Source organism: Lissotriton vulgaris, chromosome 2_1 (genome assembly GCF_964263255.1).
Source record: "Lissotriton vulgaris chromosome 2_1, aLisVul1.2, whole genome shotgun sequence".
Lineage (NCBI taxonomy): Eukaryota > Metazoa > Chordata > Amphibia > Caudata > Salamandridae > Lissotriton > Lissotriton vulgaris.
Window position 1 is genome coordinate 2,097,887,994 of NC_141687.1, and position 20,100 is coordinate 2,097,908,093.

General features: G+C 47.6%; 1 protein-coding gene across 1 annotated transcript in view; it reads right to left on the bottom strand.

The window, feature by feature from the left end:
• Window positions 1-20,100, bottom strand: part of RSL24D1 (ribosomal L24 domain containing 1) — an 85,555-nt gene that overhangs the window by 27,953 nt on the left and 37,502 nt on the right. The window contains exons 3-4 of the mRNA XM_086958320.1: window positions 19,503-19,575; window positions 7,166-7,229 (exon numbers count right to left, since the gene is read on the bottom strand). Of these exons, the coding sequence (XP_086814446.1) occupies window positions 7,166-7,229; window positions 19,503-19,575 (137 nt within the window). The remainder of the gene's footprint in view (window positions 1-7,165; window positions 7,230-19,502; window positions 19,576-20,100) is intronic.

Here is a 20,100-nt window from a genome sequence, read left to right on the forward strand (position 1 = left end):
CCAGTCAGCGAGTCTGAGAGCCAGCCAGTCAGCGAGTCTGAGAGCCAGCCAGTCAGCGAGTCTGAGAGCCAGCCAGTCAGCGAGTCTGAGAGCCAGCCAGTCAGCGAGTCTGAGAGCCAGCCAGTCAGCGAGTCTGAGAGCCAGCCAGTCAGCGAGTCTGAGAGCCAGCGAGTCTGAGAGCCAGCGAGTCTGAGAGCCAGCCAGTGAGTCTGAGAGCCAGCGAGTCTGAGAGCCAGCCAGTCAGCGAGTCTGAGAGCCAGCCAGTCAGCGAGTCTGAGAGCCAGCGAGTCTGAGAGCCAGCCAGTCAGCGAGTCTGAGAGCCAGCCAGTCAGCGAGTCTGAGAGCCAGCCAGTCAGCGAGTATGAGAGCCAGCCAGTCAGCGAGTCTGAGAGCCAGCCAGTCAGCGAGTCTGAGAGCCAGCCAGTCAGCGAGTCTGAGAGCCAGCCAGTCAGCGAGTCTGAGAGCCAGCCAGTCAGCGAGTCTGAGAGCCAGCCAGTCAGCGAGTCTGAGAGCCAGCCAGTCAGCGAGTCTGAGAGCCAGCCAGTCAGCGAGTCTGAGAGCCAGCGAGTCTGAGAGCCAGCCAGTCAGCGAGTCTGAGAGCCAGCCAGTCAGCGAGTCAGCGAGTCTGAGAGCCAGCCAGTCAGCGAGTCTGAGAGCCAGCCAGTCAGCGAGTCAGCGAGTCTGAGAGCCAGCCAGCCAGCGAGTCTGAGAGCCAGCCAGCGAGTCTGAGAGCCAGCGAGTCTGAGAGCCAGCCAGTCAGCGAGTCTGAGAGCCAGCGAGTCTGAGAGCCAGCCAGTCAGCGAGTCTGAGAGCCAGCCAGTCAGCGAGTCTGAGAGCCAGCCAGTCAGCGAGTCTGAGAGCCAGCCAGTCAGCGAGTCTGAGAGCCAGCCAGTCAGCGAGTCTGAGAGCCAGCCAGTCAGCGAGTCTGAGAGCCAGCCAGTCAGCGAGTCTGAGAGCCAGCGAGTCTGAGAGCCAGCCAGTCAGCGAGTCTGAGAGCCAGCCAGTCAGCGAGTCAGCGAGTCTGAGAGCCAGCCAGTCAGCGAGTCTGAGAGCCAGCCAGTCAGCGAGTCAGCGAGTCTGAGAGCCAGCCAGCCAGCGAGTCTGAGAGCCAGCCAGCGAGTCTGAGAGCCAGCGAGTCTGAGAGCCAGCGAGTCTGAGAGCCAGCCAGTCAGCGAGTCTGAGAGCCAGCGAGTCTGAGAGCCAGCCAGTCAGCGAGTCTGAGAGCCAGCCAGTCAGCGAGTCTGAGAGCCAGCCAGTCAGCGAGTCTGAGAGCCAGCCAGTCAGCGAGTCTGAGAGCCAGCCAGTCAGCGAGTCTGAGAGCCAGCCAGTCAGCGAGTCTGAGAGCCAGCCAGTCAGCGAGTCTGAGAGCCAGCGAGTCTGAGAGCCAGCCAGTGAGTCTGAGAGCCAGCGAGTCTGAGAGCCAGCCAGTCAGCGAGTCTGAGAGCCAGCCAGTCAGCGAGTCTGAGAGCCAGCGAGTCTGAGAGCCAGCCAGTCAGCGAGTCTGAGAGCCAGCCAGTCAGCGAGTCTGAGAGCCAGCCAGTCAGCGAGTCTGAGAGCCAGCCAGTCAGCGAGTCTGAGAGCCAGCCAGTCAGCGAGTCTGAGAGCCAGCCAGTCAGCGAGTCTGAGAGCCAGCCAGTCAGCGAGTCTGAGAGCCAGCCAGTCAGCGAGTCTGAGAGCCAGCCAGTCAGCGAGTCTGAGAGCCAGCCAGTCAGCGAGTCTGAGAGCCAGCCAGTCAGCGAGTCTGAGAGCCAGCGAGTCTGAGAGCCAGCCAGTCAGCGAGTCTGAGAGCCAGCCAGTCAGCGAGTCAGCGAGTCTGAGAGCCAGCCAGTCAGCGAGTCTGAGAGCCAGCCAGTCAGCGAGTCAGCGAGTCTGAGAGCCAGTCAGCGAGTCTGAGAGCCAGTCAGCCAGTCTGAGAGCCAGTCTGAGAGCCAGTCAGCGAGTCTGAGAGCCAGTCAGCGAGTCTGAGAGCCAGTCAGCGAGTCTGAGAGCCAGTCAGCGAGTCTGAGAGCCAGTCAGCGAGTCTGAGAGCCAGTCAGCGAGTCTGAGAGCCAGTCAGCGAGTCTGAGAGCCAGTCAGCGAGTGCGAGAGCCAGTCAGCGAGTGCGAGAGCCAGTCAGCGAGTGTGAGAGCCAGTCAGTGAGTGTGAGAGCCAGTCAGCGAGTGTGAGAGCCAGTCAGCGAGTGTGAGAGCCAGTCAGCGAGTGTGAGAGCCAGTCAGCGAGTGTCAATTAGTCAGTCAGTGAGAGGGAGAGCCAGTTAGTCAGTGAGAGAGAGTGAGAGAGTCAGTCAGTTAGTTGGTGCCAAACACGCACTGGCAAAGCAATTAGGTTTGACATTTGTTGTTTTTGGCAAACGATGAATACAAGCTTTTGCAATGCAATAGGCCTCGCATTTACACAAGTTTGAGCTATTATAAATGACAATACCTCATTTATGTTTTGGTTTTCAAAAACAAATAAAAAGGCATGGTTATTTACAATGCCAATAGCTCAAGCTTGTGTAAATGCGAAACCTATTACATTGCAAATCCTCGTTTTAAAAGCTGAATTTCACGTGTGTGGCATTAAAAAGTCAGGCAATCAAATCTAATAATAGAGTTTGTCATGAAATTACCCTCACCAGAAGTGTTTCTTGTAAACGTTTTCAAATGAAATCTGCACCAGGGAGGGCCCCGTTTTGTGGACAGCCAAGCAGTGTCCATTAGAACATTGTATTCTATAACCCGAAAAGGACTCGCACCAGCTCAGGGGGAACACTCCTGGGAAGGGCCTTGCCTGTAGCCGGTTTAAGAACATGTCGGAAACTCCACAGATGAAAAAGATATTTTGAGCACTTCAGTCTTTCGCTTCCTGACTTCTAACTTTGGAAGTTGGTCTACATTTCTGACATTGGTAACGTTGGAGATGAGGCCAAATGAAACATTGCACCCATTTTATATTTACAAAACTGCTGCTGCAAATATTAACAACGTGTTTAATGAAGTGCTTCATACCGCACTTCTGCCATTTCAAAGCGCTATAACAGGTGGTATTGTCACCCTTTTAATCCTACTCAATTTACAGCTCTAAAAAGGGTAGAAAGCTGAGCTGGTTTTGCTCTTATTCAAACTCGCAACCTGTAAACCCCAAAAGATGTCAGCAGCAAGAGTTTAACTATCGGAGTTATTTTGCAGAACCTGAGGACCGGGGCGAGGTGGCTACTTGAGAAAGCAGTGTGTCCCTTTGAAATGTATAATAAATCATGTGTGGACAGTAAGGGCAAATATTGCCTAAAGAGTTTACCAAATAGGAATATAGTTGTTTTAGTTAAAGTTAACATTAACTGCTCCAGATGTTCCACATAAGGCTGTGCAGCTCATTTTGGGGACACACAGATTTGACGTTGCACTGTCTGTCCTTTGATTTATTTAGAAATCGTGCCCACTGCCCCTGGGCAGCCATGGGGATGGCTCTGAATTTTAACTAGATTTTGAAAGTCGCAGAGTAGGGAATCACGGAGTTCTCGCGAGAAGCGTGTTGGTGCCATTAGCAGGCGATCCCCTCACGTGTGTGCTCGATTGGACAGACTGTAAAATCCATTGAGGCATCTAAAGTATTAGGCATGCACGAGGGGATCAAGTGGCTAAAGACGCAAGTGCCAATGTCAGTCGCCCGACAACTCTAAGACCGTTGTGTGGCACTGCAGTGGCGTTAGGATGTCTCTCAAGGACTCTCACCTCATTTGAGCCCTCGTTAAAACAGAAACTTGTGAAGGTTCAATATCGTGACAGTGAAAGCGGCATTGTACCAGCTCTCTGAGCTATACATCGGAATGCGGGGGCGCAACAGTATAGAAACTTACTGATCTACAGAATTAGCTTATGACAACGCAGTTCAGTATGAATTTGCGCAGTTGGAGAACCCCAAAAAATTTAATCGTACCCTTTAGCAACGACCAAGGGACACTGTGGGCAGAAGTAGACTGACCATTCACTTTTTATGATTAATGACCGATGCGCCAAGTTGTATTAAAGTCTACCATTGGTCGTTTAATGCTGCTTCACTGCAGGTTCTTATATTCTTTCCTATTCGCTCCTGGAAAGGTAAAATGCGCGTCTATAAAGCTGTGTGTGTTTGGGAGGCGGGCTGTCATCTCTGCTGCAACTATTCCTTCCCAGGCACAGTGTTCATACAATCATTGCTTGAAATGGAATTAAAAAGTGCAGGTACTTACTAACTGCAGGTATCATGGAATACTCAGTATGAAAACGTGTCCATACTTATTTTAAACATTGCAACCAGATATTAGGTACAGTACTAGCCTTTTCAGACAAAATAAGTGCATGTAAAATTTAAATCACTGCAAACCTTGGACCTTCACAGTCACCTCGTAGCCCTTGTTCAGTGTGCTGGGCATCAACGCTTCAAGATTGTTCCCTAGTGAGGGTTTATCTAACCTACTTTAGTCCACTGAAGACCTTAAAGGGGGCATACCAGTAAGCTCTCATCCGTAGGAGACTACAATTTATGGAAACAAACACAAAATAGCACCCACAGCGATGTATAGACCAGTTTTCCAGAATACCATGCAGACAAGGAGGCACTGAGGCTGCTTGCTACCGCAGGTAAAACGCTGTGGGATGCGAGGAATGCAGCTTCAGCGTCCCGCAAGTAGTGTGCGCGTTGCAAGAATGCGGCCGCGAAAGTGACGAAAACCAAGCTTTGAAATGTGACCCGAAGCAGATGGCACTTTGCGTGCCTCTGCGCGTAGCCGCAAAGACTAGGCCGTAGGCGTCAACATTCTAAGAGGTGGGACAAAAACCCACCTTTGCCTAATTGCGTGCTGACTTTTTTTTAGAAAGACGCACACAAAGGTCAATAGGCTGTCAGCAAAAAAATAAACACACTCACGAGCGTGTGGTCACACTCAGAAGTTCTTACTAAAGTCTCGCTGAGCAGCGCATGCGCTGGCTCATGCGACACCTAAAAAGGAGAAATCCTGAAAGTTTGGGCTGTTCTCATCCACAAATGGGCCCATATGTGCCAAGAAAATACCGACAAGCAATGCAAGGCTGCGGTGACCCAGACTAGCAATGAAAGATCTGCACTTCACTAGACGGCTATAGCAGCCCGCAGTGACTGCCGATGCAAAGCTCCAGCGACGACCGTCCCAACAAGCTCTTCACTGTGTAAAGCAATGAAATACACAATGCCTAGCCTGCTCTTCGCCTACAGCAAGTACCATCCGTGATGCTCTTCCACCCCCTCCCCCCACCCCTCTAACGTATACGGAACCCTTTGCACTGGAATTTAGAAGGTAACTTTTTCAGCTGGTCTAACCTGGTCCGTGCCTCATCGCAGTCGATCAACATGTGACTTTTTCCCAGTCTTTACAACCAGATAACTGCAAGTGACGCATTGTGCTTTCAGGCGCTATACTTACCTAAAAAAATTGAAGTTGCATATCCCCGGTTCTTCTTGTTGGCTTGGTGTCAAATACTGTATTAGATTTTACTCTATCTAAAATGGTGTGGTATCTTTCTTGTGTTGTGTTCTCACTTTATTTCTGTTTGAGTGCTACATCAATGCTTTACACATTGCCTATAAATTAAGCCGGATTCTTCCTTTGGTGCCAAGCTACCAGAGGGTTAAGCACAGGTTAGTGACTTTTTGTGGTTCACCCTGACAAGGACTGCAGCACTTGCTTGAGAAGGGTGTCCCACCACCCGTAATCTACAACATTAAATTTCTCACACAAATAAATTAATAAACACTGGGGGAAAAAAGGCTGAAGGAAAATGCTCCGGTACTCCTGCAGTAAACAAGCATTCTAGTAATAAAGCATTGTTAGCATTTTGCAGAGAAAGTCTTGAAGAGTAAATTGATACTTGTATAGCGCACTACTCACCCGCAAGGGTCTCAAGGCGCTTGTACGAATACCGCTGTGGAACCAATCCTGGCTTTCCCTGTGAGGCTTCCACTCCTGGGCACCCCCAAGGTGGAGGCCAGGCATCCTTAGCGTTGTGGGGGCTGTTGTGGAGATTAAGCAAGCTATTGCCCAGAGTTGCAGAGTGGTACTCCATGATTGGAATAGGCACAGAGGCGAGAATTATCAGGTCCGTGGAATTTTTGAGCCCAAGACCCGCCGAGGCGGGGAATTTAACCCTGGTCCCGGGCTAGACCTCTGCATCAAGGTCTGCCGCTCTAATCATTGAGCCACACTTCTCCACTAGAGGGATGACTAGACCGAAATTTAACATACTTCTGGAACTCCCCCAAAAAGTCCAAAGTAGTCAAAGGCATTTGCTAGGCCTTTGACTGCAGTCAAAGGCTAGGCCATCAAAAGTGACGAGTCCATCAAAAATGAAGAGAACAGAGTAGTACGAGGAACCGGTACTTTGATGGACCAATCTTCTAGCTAAGTACTTTGCTGCGTTCCCAAATGTATATCCAGTTAACAGGAGGTTTAGAATTTAAGGTGGCATAGCAAAGCACTGTGTTCATGACTTAGCATTAGAAGCACACCCACCCCATAGCCATTCTGCAAGTTAGATCTTGCACCACATATCAGTCGAATACCATTAGGTTCTTCTACCAATAAATTAGGCTATATCAATGCCGTTTCGGCTATTAATCCTGAAAGAGTGCATGGGTCCACCCATGATGGATAATATAAATATTCAGGTCAATATAGAGTGTTGCCCGGCCATCCAAACGTAGGTCTCTCGCAAAACCAGTGCAGCACAAAATATTCAATAATGACTTGGATGCCTACAAGCTATATGCATATTACTTTTGTTAGACCAGAGAAAGGTACTGGTTTATGCATATGCCCAACCCCTCAAAAATAGGAACCATTCTCTAGTGCACAGCTGGTCTAGTTATACGTTTAAGTTAATTTTTATATGATTTGGTCTAGCAGATTTCAAAATCACAGATACCTTGTTTTTTAAACAACCCAAATAAATATCCATGCGCGAGCAAATGTATGAGTGAGAAGAATTATCTTTGAAGGTGATTAAAGGGCAAGGGAATAAACGCAGAATACATTCATAAAATAATGCATTTCAGAGGGGTATCAAAACGTTGCGGTTTAAGATAATTTTCTTGAATACCATATTTCACAAATATTTTAAGTTAGGCTAATAAAAAGTTAAATATTAGAACAAACGCTATGCATCAGACTCACCTGTTTATGATAAACCGAGCCTGGCGCTTCTGTTTAATCTCTTCAACTCGTCTCATTGCCTCAACTTAAAAAAATACCAAACAAACAAAAAATGTTTAGTTAGATTCATAATTTTCATTTTACCTACATCATTCGAAGGTTGTATAATAAATGCAAGCAGTGTTACCAGTTATTCAAACAGAGATCACAACTACAAACTGGAATCGCAACCATACTACATACAATATAACCACAACATTTAAAATACACGTTTTTTTGTGTGACAGAAACTTGGGCCTCAAAGGGCTACACGATAGATTTGGGATGGGTGTCTCCTTCGGGTTTAAAGCCCTGCACATACCATGGAATGGAAGGAAAGGGAGTTGGTGGGAGATTCATTTTAAAGGAAAATCTCAATTGAGGCCATTATACCCATGCATTGGACTATCTATTCACTAATTGCTTTTCACATAAAGGGAAAAGAACTTAAAACCAAGAACGATGAATCTGCCAAGATAAGGAGGGGCAGAGTCTGGCAGAAATTAAGTAGGCAAATACAAGGGAAGGTATTTGATCTGGTAACAAGTTTTGATACTTTAAAGTTAGCGGATGAAAAATAAGTTGCGTTATACGATAACATTTTAGAGACAATAGATGAAGAAGTACCTATTAAAAATGGTAAAACCCGGCAAAGGTCTTCGGCACCTTGGTACACACAACTGCTAAAAGCAACTAAAATAGTATGTAAAAGGTAAGAAAGAAAATGGTGCTGATCCTACTTAGAAGAGGACAAACAATTACGAAGAAGTACCTTAAATAAATATAGAAAAAAACGGTATGCAAGGCAAAAGCTAATCACTATGCCACAACAATCCTAGAAGCTGCAAATATTTCAAAAAAGATATTTAACATTATGCGTGAACTATCAAAGCCCATATATTAGATAAGTTATTGAGCAATCTGAAGCACTCTGTAATGATCTAGCTGGGTTTTTTTAAGGACAAGACTAAAACAAGCATTTACAATGCAATGGTTTTGCCTTTGTTAAAGTTAGAGCTATTGGCATTGCTCTTGACATTATTTTTATGTTTTTTTTAAAAAACATAAATAAATGGCATTGGCATTTACAATGCAACTAGCTTTATCTCTCGCAAATGACACCCACAAACACCCACAGAGAGCCCCCCCCCCCACACACACACAGAGAGCCCCCCACACACACACACACACACACACACACAGAGTCCCCCACACACACACACAGAGCCCCCCCACACACACACACAGAGCCCCCCACACCTCCACACCCCCACACAGAGCCCCCCACACCCCAATTACAAGAAACGTTGATGCTGCTTTGAAGTTGTGCTCAATCGGATAGTGGGATTTTGGAACAAGCATCATGGCCTCAATCAGTGGCCCGAAGCATACCCCTCCTGCTAGTGCGTACCTCTAAAGTGAAGACCGCGGCCAGACAATATTGAAGATTATTTGAAGTAATCGGGACATTTAAGGCTCATGTCGTTCATCGGGGCTTGATAGGTGGTAATGCCGCCCCGCCTTTCAGTAAGCAGCTCTGAAGCCGGGCATGGTGTGTGCCCAGCAAGTACCAGGGGAAGAGGCACCCCGGGTGCCCAGGGAGCATTCTTATTGGTGTACCCCGACGAACAGAGGGTCACCCGGGGCAATGATGTAGCCAGATAGATTGGTGCGGTAGTGATGGGAGCGATCAGCCCTGAAAAGTGAGGCACGCCTGGTAACTGCCTCTGCTCTCTGACTCTTGAGTCTGTTCATTCCCGGCGTCTCCCCTTCCTCCTCAGCCTCGCAGAGAGGCCGGAGCGCTCAGCTGGTACAGGTTCAAGCTCCACATGTAAGTGCCTGCTCCTGCTGGCACCGAGGAAGGGGCCTGTGGTGGGACGCCGACCCGGAGGAAGAGAGGGCACTGTGAGGCCGGGCGCCGCGTGAGACAGGAGCAGGAAGGAGGGTGCCCTCAATCCCGGACCAGATTCGGGGGCGTTGACGAGAAGAGGCTTTCGGCCGACGTAGCCAAAAGCCAAAAATTCTCGGGAACGCCCCCGAATCTGGTCCGAGATTGACGGACAGAGCCCTCTCCCAATGGCTAGCCTCCATTTATGGAGCTAGCCAATGGGAGGAGGGGGCGTATACCCGACCCCACACACAAATCAAGGTTTTTGGCGCATGCGCACTACATGCGCATCACCAGTTAAAACCTAAAAAGGGGAGGCACGAAGGGATGGCAATTCTAAGAAGTAGGACATGACGGACTTGTCAGCATGCAACTTCCACGATCGCATTCTGTGGGGATAGGGCAGTAATACTCCTCTGTTCATGTTACAACTTACTCGTAGTTTGCCAGCCACTGCTTGCCACCTACAATCACAATCTCTAATTACATTCACTTTACTAAACTATTGATACTAGCACCCGCTTAGTTGAAGGACATTCTTGTACTAGTAAATTTTCTGTTTGACTCCTTTGGTAGCACACTGCTGAGGAGTCCTTCTTTATGCCCTAAAGACTGTAATTTCGATGTAAACGTAATTATTCGGCCCGGCATGACCTTCAGGTGCATTACAACATGCAGGGGTGAAATAAAGAGTATAAGCAGAATTTAGAAAGGGAAAACATGTCAAATGTCGGCCACTGAAAATGTAAGGATTCTGAACTGACAATGATGCGGAACACCGCAGACATAACGTCAGGAAAATAATTCCACGAAGACCCTAATGAGTAGCTGATCTTTGTGGAGGACTAAACTTAAAAGACCTGCTCAGCTAGATATTTGGAAACACGACCAAGAACCCTCGGTCTAGAATGCTCTCAGTTCAAACGCACATTGTGTGGCCTTTCAGCGACTGCGGCAAGGCGGCTGTTTCCGCTGGTGTTTGGGGAAGTGGTAGGAATGTGAGAAGCTCAGTACCAACTTCTTATTCATTGGCTTGATCTAACAGAGTCAGAGCCTAATAGGCAATGTGTTACACGAGCTTGATTTCCTTGGGGTGAACCTACAACAGTTTCCTTTTCTCAAATAGTATTCTATTTTTTATACACGATCAGATTGATTTATAAGAGCCCTGAGGATGGCATCTTGGGAACCGCAGCGTTTATTTCTTTGACGTTGATCACAGATGGCTCTTGGGTGGTGCTGGGATGATGGCCACCTAGAAGAACTGTGAACTGAAGCCGTGGAATACCTGTATCAGTCTGTCCTTCGGTATCCAAATATGTGAGAAATGAGCGCTCTGCAGTCCCCCAACCACCACCACGCAGTGTGCCCGATGGGGCAGAGGGTCTGAAAACCGTCAGCGTCTCCTGTCTATGCTCAGCTAGAGCCGAGCCCCCAGGGACATAACAGAGTCAGACCTCCCTCCCCACCCAGGAGAGCGGCAGCAGCCTCGCACGGCCCCGCAGCAGAGCGGGACGAGGAGGGAAGGCACGGAAAGCGGCGGGCACGGAAACAGCGCGGGACTGTCAGTGGGAGCACGAGAAACAGGGGGACACACACTACACGGGACTCTCCACACCTCTGCGGCTGCCGGTAGTGAGCGTTCTGCAGTCCCCCAACCACCACCACGCAGTGTGCCCGATGGGGCAGAGGGTCTGAAAACCGTCAGCGTCTCCCGTCTATGCCCGGCTAGAGCCGAGCCCCCAGGGACATAAGAGAGTCAGACCTCCCTCCCCACCCAGGAGAGCGGCAGCAGCCTCGCACGGCCCCAGCATGGAGAGCGCCCACACCAAGACCGTGGAGGAGGTGCTGTCTCACTTCAACGTCAACGAGAGCACCGGGCTGGGCCTGGAGCAGGTCAAGAAGCTGAAGGAGCGATGGGGGCCCAACGAATTACCAGCTGAGGAAGGGAAGACTCTATAGGAACTTGTTGAATTCATTAGCACAGATCTTGACTTGCTTCAAATGGGCGCAGGAAGGCGGGTGCCCTCAATCCCGGACCAGATTCGGGGACGTTCCCGAGAAGAGGCTTTCGGCTGACGTAGCCAAAAGCCAAAAATTCTCGGGAACGCCCCCGAATCTGGTCCGAGATTGACGGACGGAGCCCTTTCCCAATGGCTAGCCTCCATTTATGGAGCTAGCCAATGGGAGGAGGGGGCGTATACCCAACCCACACACACAACTCAAAAGGTTTTTTGGCGCATGCGCACTACGTGCGCATCGCCAGTCAAAACCTAAAGATCATAAGGGACATTGAAAATATTCGCCCAATGACAGACCACATCTTTTAAGAAAACCTATTGGTTACAGGAAACAAGATTTTAAGGATTGATCTGTCAGGGCTGAATGTTTCCAGTACAGTCGTGACTTCAGTTAGTCACCTCAATAAGCTTGACCGAGTATAGCTTATAGCTTTCGAGAAGTCGCAATGTCTAGAGCATCAGGCTCCCCATTAGATCCTCTACTGCCTACAATGTAGAAAACTGACCGAGGAGCTATTCTTCCTGCTATTAAAGATTTGTAATTAATCATTTGTATAGGTTCTTGTTCCCCAGGTTTGAAAATAAAAAAGCAATAGTTACTCCTCTATTAAACCCTACTGCGGACCCTGTGGTGCTTAGCAATTACAGAGCCCCTGTAAACAGAGTCTAGAATCTGACTCCACCCCCCCTGTGCCTAAAGCAACAGAAACTAACAGAGGACTGCCGTAGCTATCGCCTCTACTTTGGCGGCCATTTTGGAGTGGTCTGACCCTATTTCTCCTCTCTCCTAATCTCAATTACCGAGTAGCTACCGTTTATTGCAGTATTATACCTCCACATGTACTTAATGCACTAACGGATACCCCATATACTTCTGGCTGCTCACTAGGGGCTTCTCTGAATCCTGTTGCTTTTCCTTTGCACATCTATTATGTATATATACTCTGACCTAGTATATCATTAATATTATACTCCTTTATATATATTACACCCCTCGCACTTTCAATATAGTATTGCACTGTTAACTACCTCATATCTCTAAAAACTACATATCTCCTCACTCTGTATACGTGTATCTTGTTCCAGTGTAGCACTAATATTACACCTCTAGACTATCCACTGTTATAAGCTGTACCCTTCTTCCTCTATCCCAGTACTGCACCGACTGCTACCTCATACTCTTATTATTACTATTACTATGCTACCTCATACCTGTATTATTACTATTAGTGTGTTTATACCTATGCGACGTCGTCTCCCTTCACATATCTGTCTCCATCCTGTGCGGTAGGGTGAACCCATTCCACTCCGCTCCTTGGACTGCACCAATTAACACCTCCTATTTCCTGTTTTCGTTGTATTTTGAGTCTGATTGTGTTTATTGTATTTAGATTTTGATTCTGACCATGTTTACAACGACTGCTGAATCCGATAGTGATTATTGTATTTAGATACAGTGATTTAGATTTAGATACATGCTACCTCATATCTTTTCTTGGACGCTACCTCATATCCCTTTTGGATGCTCACTAGTGTCACTTATAACGCCCTAGCTCCTACACCCAACTTTACAGCCTCTAAAATGGAGCGCAGCGGCAAGCACACTTTTAGAATTAACTACCCCTCCACCCTCTCCAAAAAAGCCATTAAACGTTTTAAACATAACTTCATGAGGTCGCACCCTGAAACACCCTTTGCCGACACCTACTTTTCACCAGGCAATGGAGCCCTGAATACCGATATCATCTTCCACACCTCACGCAGAGCCCAATGGAGAAAAGCGTTCCTAACCCTACTTACCGTCTCCTCCACCAGGAAAACAACTCATGGCCTAACTCTCTCTATCACACCTTCCCACCTCTTCCCTGGCTGGACTACCATTACTATCTATAACAACGGGATTGTCCTTTTTCAATCCACGGACAAGAACCTGGAACTACTAGACAACCTGTTCCCCAAGTTCAAAGAGCACCTCTCCAATCCGCGGACCCCCACCCTGATCTTCACCAGCACCATCACCCCTGACGTCGCAGCCCCCACCTACAACACCTCTACCCCCAGCACCCCAGTAAATAGCCCACCCGTTGTTAACACCCCACATTCCCCAAGGACAGACTCCCCCAGCACCCCAGTAAATGGCCCACTTGCTGTGACTAACACAAACGCCGCCACCTCTTATACTAACCGCCCCTCTAACGTGATCCCTTTTACCCCCACTCACATCCCCCCTTTCCCTCTCCTCCCTGACATAACAACCCACACCCGCAACACGCCACCTGTACACACCACCGCTCGGAGTTTATCCACCGCCCCTCCCATCCCCCCCACGACAGACGCCCCCCCCCTCCCCAGCTCCCTCCCCACTCTCACCCGCGACACTCTCACACCTGACAAAACAACTCTCGCCCACAACACGCCACCATCTGATAACATCACCACTCGAAGCCTATCCACCCCCCCCTCCCATACCCCCTACGGCGGACACCTTTCGCCCCCCAGCCCCCTCCCCACTCCCACCCACGACACTCACACCCTCCCAATAACACACACAGAACATACCACCTCTCCTACCTTAGCATCCCCCTCTCTCCCACCTCCTACTCTCAGCCCTCACTACCATCCGGTCTCCCCCACTGTCTTCGGCCTTCACTCACTCTTCCACTCACCGGCTCCCTCTCCCACTGGCGGCACTACCTATGCCTCCCACCCACCGCCATCACCGCCTGCTTCACTCACACCCCCCGCCAACAACGCCATTATATCCCCCCCTTCGATTCCCTGCCCGCTTTCCAGTTCACTACACAACCTCTCACCAATGGCTCCCACCACCTTCGCCAACCCCAATGCTCCCCCTGACCAGACTTTACCCACCCTCCAACAAGTCAAAGAGGATATTCTACAAATCAAAAAAGATGTCCGCGCAATCAAAGACCTGCTCTCATCACAGCCCAGCCCTCCTCCCATCATCCCTCTACCCTACAAAGGACGCACCCACCCTACATACCCTCGCCTCCAACGACATCCGAGCTGGCCGACTATCCCCGTTCGCAACAACTCCCACCGCCCCCGCCGTGTCCTCAACCCACTGTCGGACCGCGACCTATGCTCACTACTACGCTCTTATGGCTCGGGTCCGGTAAAACACATACCCAGCACACACATCCCCATACCCACAATTCTTACAAACCCTCTGAGGCTCCCAACACTCAACAACAGAGGTTCCGTCCCTAACAACCTCAGAAAAGTTCCCCTCACTCTAGAAAGCTCGACCACCCCTCTCTCTCCCAAACTCAAATGCATCCTACTCAATTGCAGATCGGCCCAGAGACACTCCTCCGACATCGCAGAACTCGTCTGGATCTGGACCTAGCCATTCTAACAGAAACTTGGCTCACTGAAGCCTCTACCCCGATTATGGACATACTAGTCCCCCCCAACTATCACATCATTAGGTTAGACAGGTCTTCAAACAAGACGGGCGGGGGAATTGCATGCATTTTTAAAGGCAACCTCTCCGTTACTAAAGTCACCTCCCCCTCCCTCTCCTCCTGTGAACTCCTCTGCCTCGACATTACCAGCGAGGGCAAACAAGTTTGTGCTCTACAGCTCATCTATCACCCGCCTGGTGACAATCTCATATTCACCCAACAACTCATGGGCATGATCACTTCCAATGCCGGTCGGCAGACCACCCAAGTCTACCTGGGTGACTTCAATCTCCACTGGAACGACCAGAAAGACACAGTGGTAAATAGTCTCAAAACTTTCCTTAATGCACTTGACCTCACCCAAATATGTGATAGACCAACACACTACAAAGGCGCGATACTTGATCTCATCATTGCCAAAGAGAATTCTACACAACTGGAGACGATTCTACCCTGCGACTGGTCAGATCACCACATTATCATATTCTTTATCAATGAAAAAGTTAAACCTAACCCGACTCAAACAATCAAATCCAAAACATGGAAAAGGGACATGAAGAATCTCAACGCCTCTACTCTGCCTCCCCACATCGGCAATCTCCTCCTTCCCCCTTCAGGTGCCTCGGATGTTCAATCACTGACTGACCACTACCTTGAATCTATAAATACATTAGTCAATGAAGTCGCCCCACTGCAACTGAAGAGAGTCTCCACCAAAACTTCTAACCCCTGGTATGACGACAGACTCAATGACGACAGGCGTTCGATGCGAATGGCAGAGCGCACCCGGAGAGCGGACCCCTCAGCATTGCACCTCAAAAGGCTCAAAAACAAGAGAAATGCCTACTTCAGGAAAATAAAGCGAACAAAATTGGACTTCTTCAGCCGCCAATTGGACCAAGCAAAAAACAGGCCAAGAAAACTCTTCGAACTAATCAAAACCCAAACAAAGGCACAACCCTTACAATCAAGTAGCACAACAAGCGACACCCCACACTGTGAAGACTTCTCTGCTTTCTTTAAGCTAAAGACTGACAACATAAGAAATGACCTCATCATGGATGTAAGCCGATTCCCCAACCACACAAGAATGGCTAACACTCAACCTAAAAACATGGCTTCCTGGCAGTACTTCGATACCTACTCGGAAGAAACCATACACAAACTGCTCTGCACCTTGAAGCCCTCTAACCACCACACAGACCCTCTACCTGCTAATGCTGTAAAAGACTTCATCCCCTTGCTCCTCCCTCTCTGGACCAAAATCATCAACTGCTCCCTGCAACAAGGCCTCATTCCGGACTCCCTCAAGGTGGGGCAAGTCACACCTATACTCAAGAAACCTACAGCTGATCCGACTGACCTAAACAATTACCAACCCATCACCAATATCCCCACCCTGGCCAAACTGCTGGAGAAATGTGTCCAACTCCAACTAACAAGACACATTGACCAATTTGACCTCCTCAATTCTCATCAATCAGGATTCCGAGCGAAACATAGCACGGAAACAGCTATGACACACATAATTGATGACGCCCTCCAAATTCTTGATCGCAATGAGTCCTGTCTCCTCATCCTTCTTGACCTCTCGTCAGCATTTGACACGGTCAAACATGAGAACCTGCTGGAGCTGCTAAGCACTAGAATGGGTCTATCGGGAACGGTTCTCAAATGGTTTTCGTCCTTCCTACACAACCGGTCTCAGAAGTTCAAGATCAATAATGTGCTATCTTCACCTGTGCTTGCAGATCTAGGTGTTCCACAAGGATCCTCCCTCTCCCCCACTTTGTTCAACCTCGTCATGGAACCGCTCGCCACCTTGCTCCAAGCTTCTAATGTCCAATTCCATATGTACGCCGACGACACACAACTGTACCTAAAGCTTCAATCTCCGGAAGATATCAAACATCTGAATTCCACGCTTATTAACACTCAATCTTGGCTAGCCGATAATCACCTCAAACTAAATGCTCTGAAAACTGAGTTCCTTCTCATCTCACCCCCGGCGAAAATTTCCACCACCCAAACATGGCTCAACAACCTAACAGCACTCAATGTCCAACCCACCATCGTGGACTCAGCGAAATCCCTAGGCATCACACTGGACGCCAAGCTCAACATGCAGCAACACATCAGCAAAGCCACAAAAGCAGCTAATTTCCAAATCAACACACTGAGGAAAATCAAACCCTTCCTCCCGACTGAAGACTTCCAAACTGCTGTACAAGCGTTAGTCATCCCTCGAATCGACTACGGAATTGTGACCCTCAGCGGACTCCCACTATCCACAACAGCACCCTTAAGAGCCTCCCTGAACGCTGCCGCAAGACTCATTACTGGCTCAAGAAATTATTTGCATATTTCCCCAGATTTAAAGTCCCTAAAATGGCTGCCTTTTGAAGCCAGAATACAACTAAAAATTGCAGTTATGACACACGCGGCCGTGCACCACAATGCACCCAACTACCTCGCTCAAAAATTGTCCATATCAGGAGGTTCAAGGTCCAATAGAAGCTCAAAAAATCTACTCCTGAAACCCCGTAGGTTCAGGAAAGAGAAAACCTACAAGCGCTCCTTCTCAGGAATGGCACCCAGGATCTGGAATGCGCTCCCGCCTGAAACTAGGCGTATCTCCTCCGCTGCACTCTTCAAGAAAGAGGTGAAAACCATCCTTCTGGCCAAGATCTCCTGAACCTTATAGGTGGTGGATCAGAGACTCTACATTGCCTTGTATCAATGCTCACCTTGACCTTTGGCACTATACCTCTACTTGATGGTGACACTACTACGCTACTTTCTTCCTACCGACCAGTATATGAGACACATTGGGTCACTGATTCACCCTCCCGATGCCCTCACTCAGTGCGCTCTCTATACTAAAACACTGGTAGAAGCCTGCCACACACCCAAGGTGTACCTGAACACCTCTGTAATTGGGATCAATGACTTGTGCCGTTTTATTACCTGTTCACCTGACTGTATATTGATATGTTTTATGTATTTTATTATTATCCTTTCATGTTAGTGACTACTACATTGCTCCCATTACCTCTGTTCATTCCTACTGCCCCTACCCTGTCATTGTGAAGCGCTCTGATATCTGTAAGGATCTTGTTCGCGCTATATAAAACTTTGAATAAATAAATAAATAAAAAATCAGATCGGTATGCAAGCAAAAGACTGTCAACACATCTGCAAGATCAAAACCACCTAGAGGAGCAGCAGTTGTGCTTTGGACCAGCATATGGTACTGAATCAGCACGGTTACTGGCAATGGATGAACTCCGGATGATTTAGGCTAGTGCTCAATCGGCAGTTCTGATACTACTTGATCTGCCAGCTCCTTGTGACAGGGTTAATCACAAAACACTGCCAGGATTAGTAAAGAGTGGAGTTGACGGAACATCACTGATGTGGTTAAGTTCATACCCGATACATAGATGTAAAGCGGTATCTCTACCCCCACACCGCTCAGATTTGAAAACTATCGAGAATGGAGTCCATCAAATGATGCCACTGCTTAGTCAGATTATCATTAATATCTATATGAGGCCTCTGATAACAATCCCACATTTATAATCCTGGCTTGTCAACTATGCAGATGACATGCAATTGATATTGTCCTTAGAAAGCAGTAAGCCATAAGCATTGGACTCTTCACAATTGCCTGAAAAACTTAGTCAACTAGCTAAGCAACAATTCCTTAAAATATAATGGGAACAAAACAGAGGTTCTCTGTTCAGCCAGTAAAGTCGACATGAAACTTCCAACAGATTTTTGGCCACTGACAACGGATGAGGACTATAAACTACAGACTGTCCGTAATCTGGGGGTTACCCTTGCTAATAAGTTGTCTATGGAGAGCCATGTCTATAAAATAGCAGCTACCTACTTTTCCCTTCGCCGATCTTAATCAACCAGGCTAGAGCACTAAGAGTGCAGAGTACTGTTCTAAGCAGGCTAGATTACTGCAATGCTCTGCTGATAGGAGTACCAGACTATTTAATAAATAGACTGTACAGAATGCAAGCACCAGCCACAATACTAACATTAAACAGTCCAAGAAGGTAATCTTCCTCCACCACCATGAAGGAACTCCATTGGCTTCCGATACAACAGGATAGCTGTTAAATCACTTAGCATAATCTTTAAAGCGTTTCAGGGTTAAAGGCCCTAAACTAATACAAAAGAAACTTCGCAGATATGTCCCTAGGATGAACCTACGTTCAGCAACCGCACAATCTTCTATACGTTCTGAAATTCTCGAACATACGTCAGGGAGGACGAACTCTTGCTGTTAAGGCGGCTCAGCTTTAGAACAAATTACCTGCTTTGTTGAGAAATACAACTGACAATGGGTTGCAGGCACCCATTAAAAACCTGGGTATTCCCATGAGATCAGTAATTGATCTAGGCATTTCGGCAGCAGAGCCATTCAGGAGAGTTAAGCTCTAGAACACCTGTTAGGTGACAGTGTACTCTATAAATACTATAAATAAAATAAAGTTAGCTAAGAACTCCCAGTCTCGTCCAAAGGATTCTCAAACCGCATTCAACAATTTACCAACAGAATGTTAACTTATAGTCCTTTGCATCAGCAGCACCTCATGGCTATCATCTATTTACAGAACGAAATTTCACAAATCAGAAAAAAAAAACAGCAGTACAACAACAATTTACACTGCCACTAAGTTGGTGAAACAAAATAAATTTCTCTCGCACACAGTAGATTTAGAACTGCAATACACGCAGATAAATTTACTCATTTACCATTACACTTTTTCGGATTGCGCAAGTCCCTTTGAAAGAAAATGAGATACTTCGCATAGCAACAGCAAAAATAGCTTTTACTAGAGACAAGGCTACAAATTAGAAGCAACACTATACGAGCAAACCTGTACTTTTAATTACTTTAATTTATAAAAACAGAACAGGTAAATATTCACGTTTTTTAAAAGTAATAAAAAAGAACCAGTTACCTGACTTGCTCCACAACTCTCTCTGATATTTCACTGGTTCATTTCTGCGTTTCTCAAACTCCAGGGAGTTGTCCTGCATAAAAAGAAAGAAAAAAAAGCAGTTCATCTTTAAGCTGCGCCAATAGCAAGTTATACATACATCCTAAAAAGAGTGCAAGAACATCTTTTTAAGCACACTTTCAATTAAGAGAACAGTGTCTGTGAGAGTGGCTGTCTTCTGCGAAACCGAAAATACAATTTTAACCCAAAGTACCACTAATACCGAGTTTCCATTACAATGGAGCAAACAATCAGGGAGATATTTGGGGGGGTACAAATGCATTGCAACTTGGCGGTAATACATAAGGACTACTGTCGACAAGTAATGTCAGCATTTCAGGGTCGAGGAGATAGGTGAATCACACTACCATTGTCCGTGGCCGGGCAAAAAGCACTAGGTATTCCTATAGGCCAAACCCAACGAAAAGGAATTTATCAAAATAAACACATTGTGGGAAAGTTGCAGACCCTTTGCAAGGTGTAACTGGTTACCTTTCAGTCGTTGTGAGATATATTTAGGTGTTGCACTCATAAGAAGGTGAATATTTTGCACAGCCAT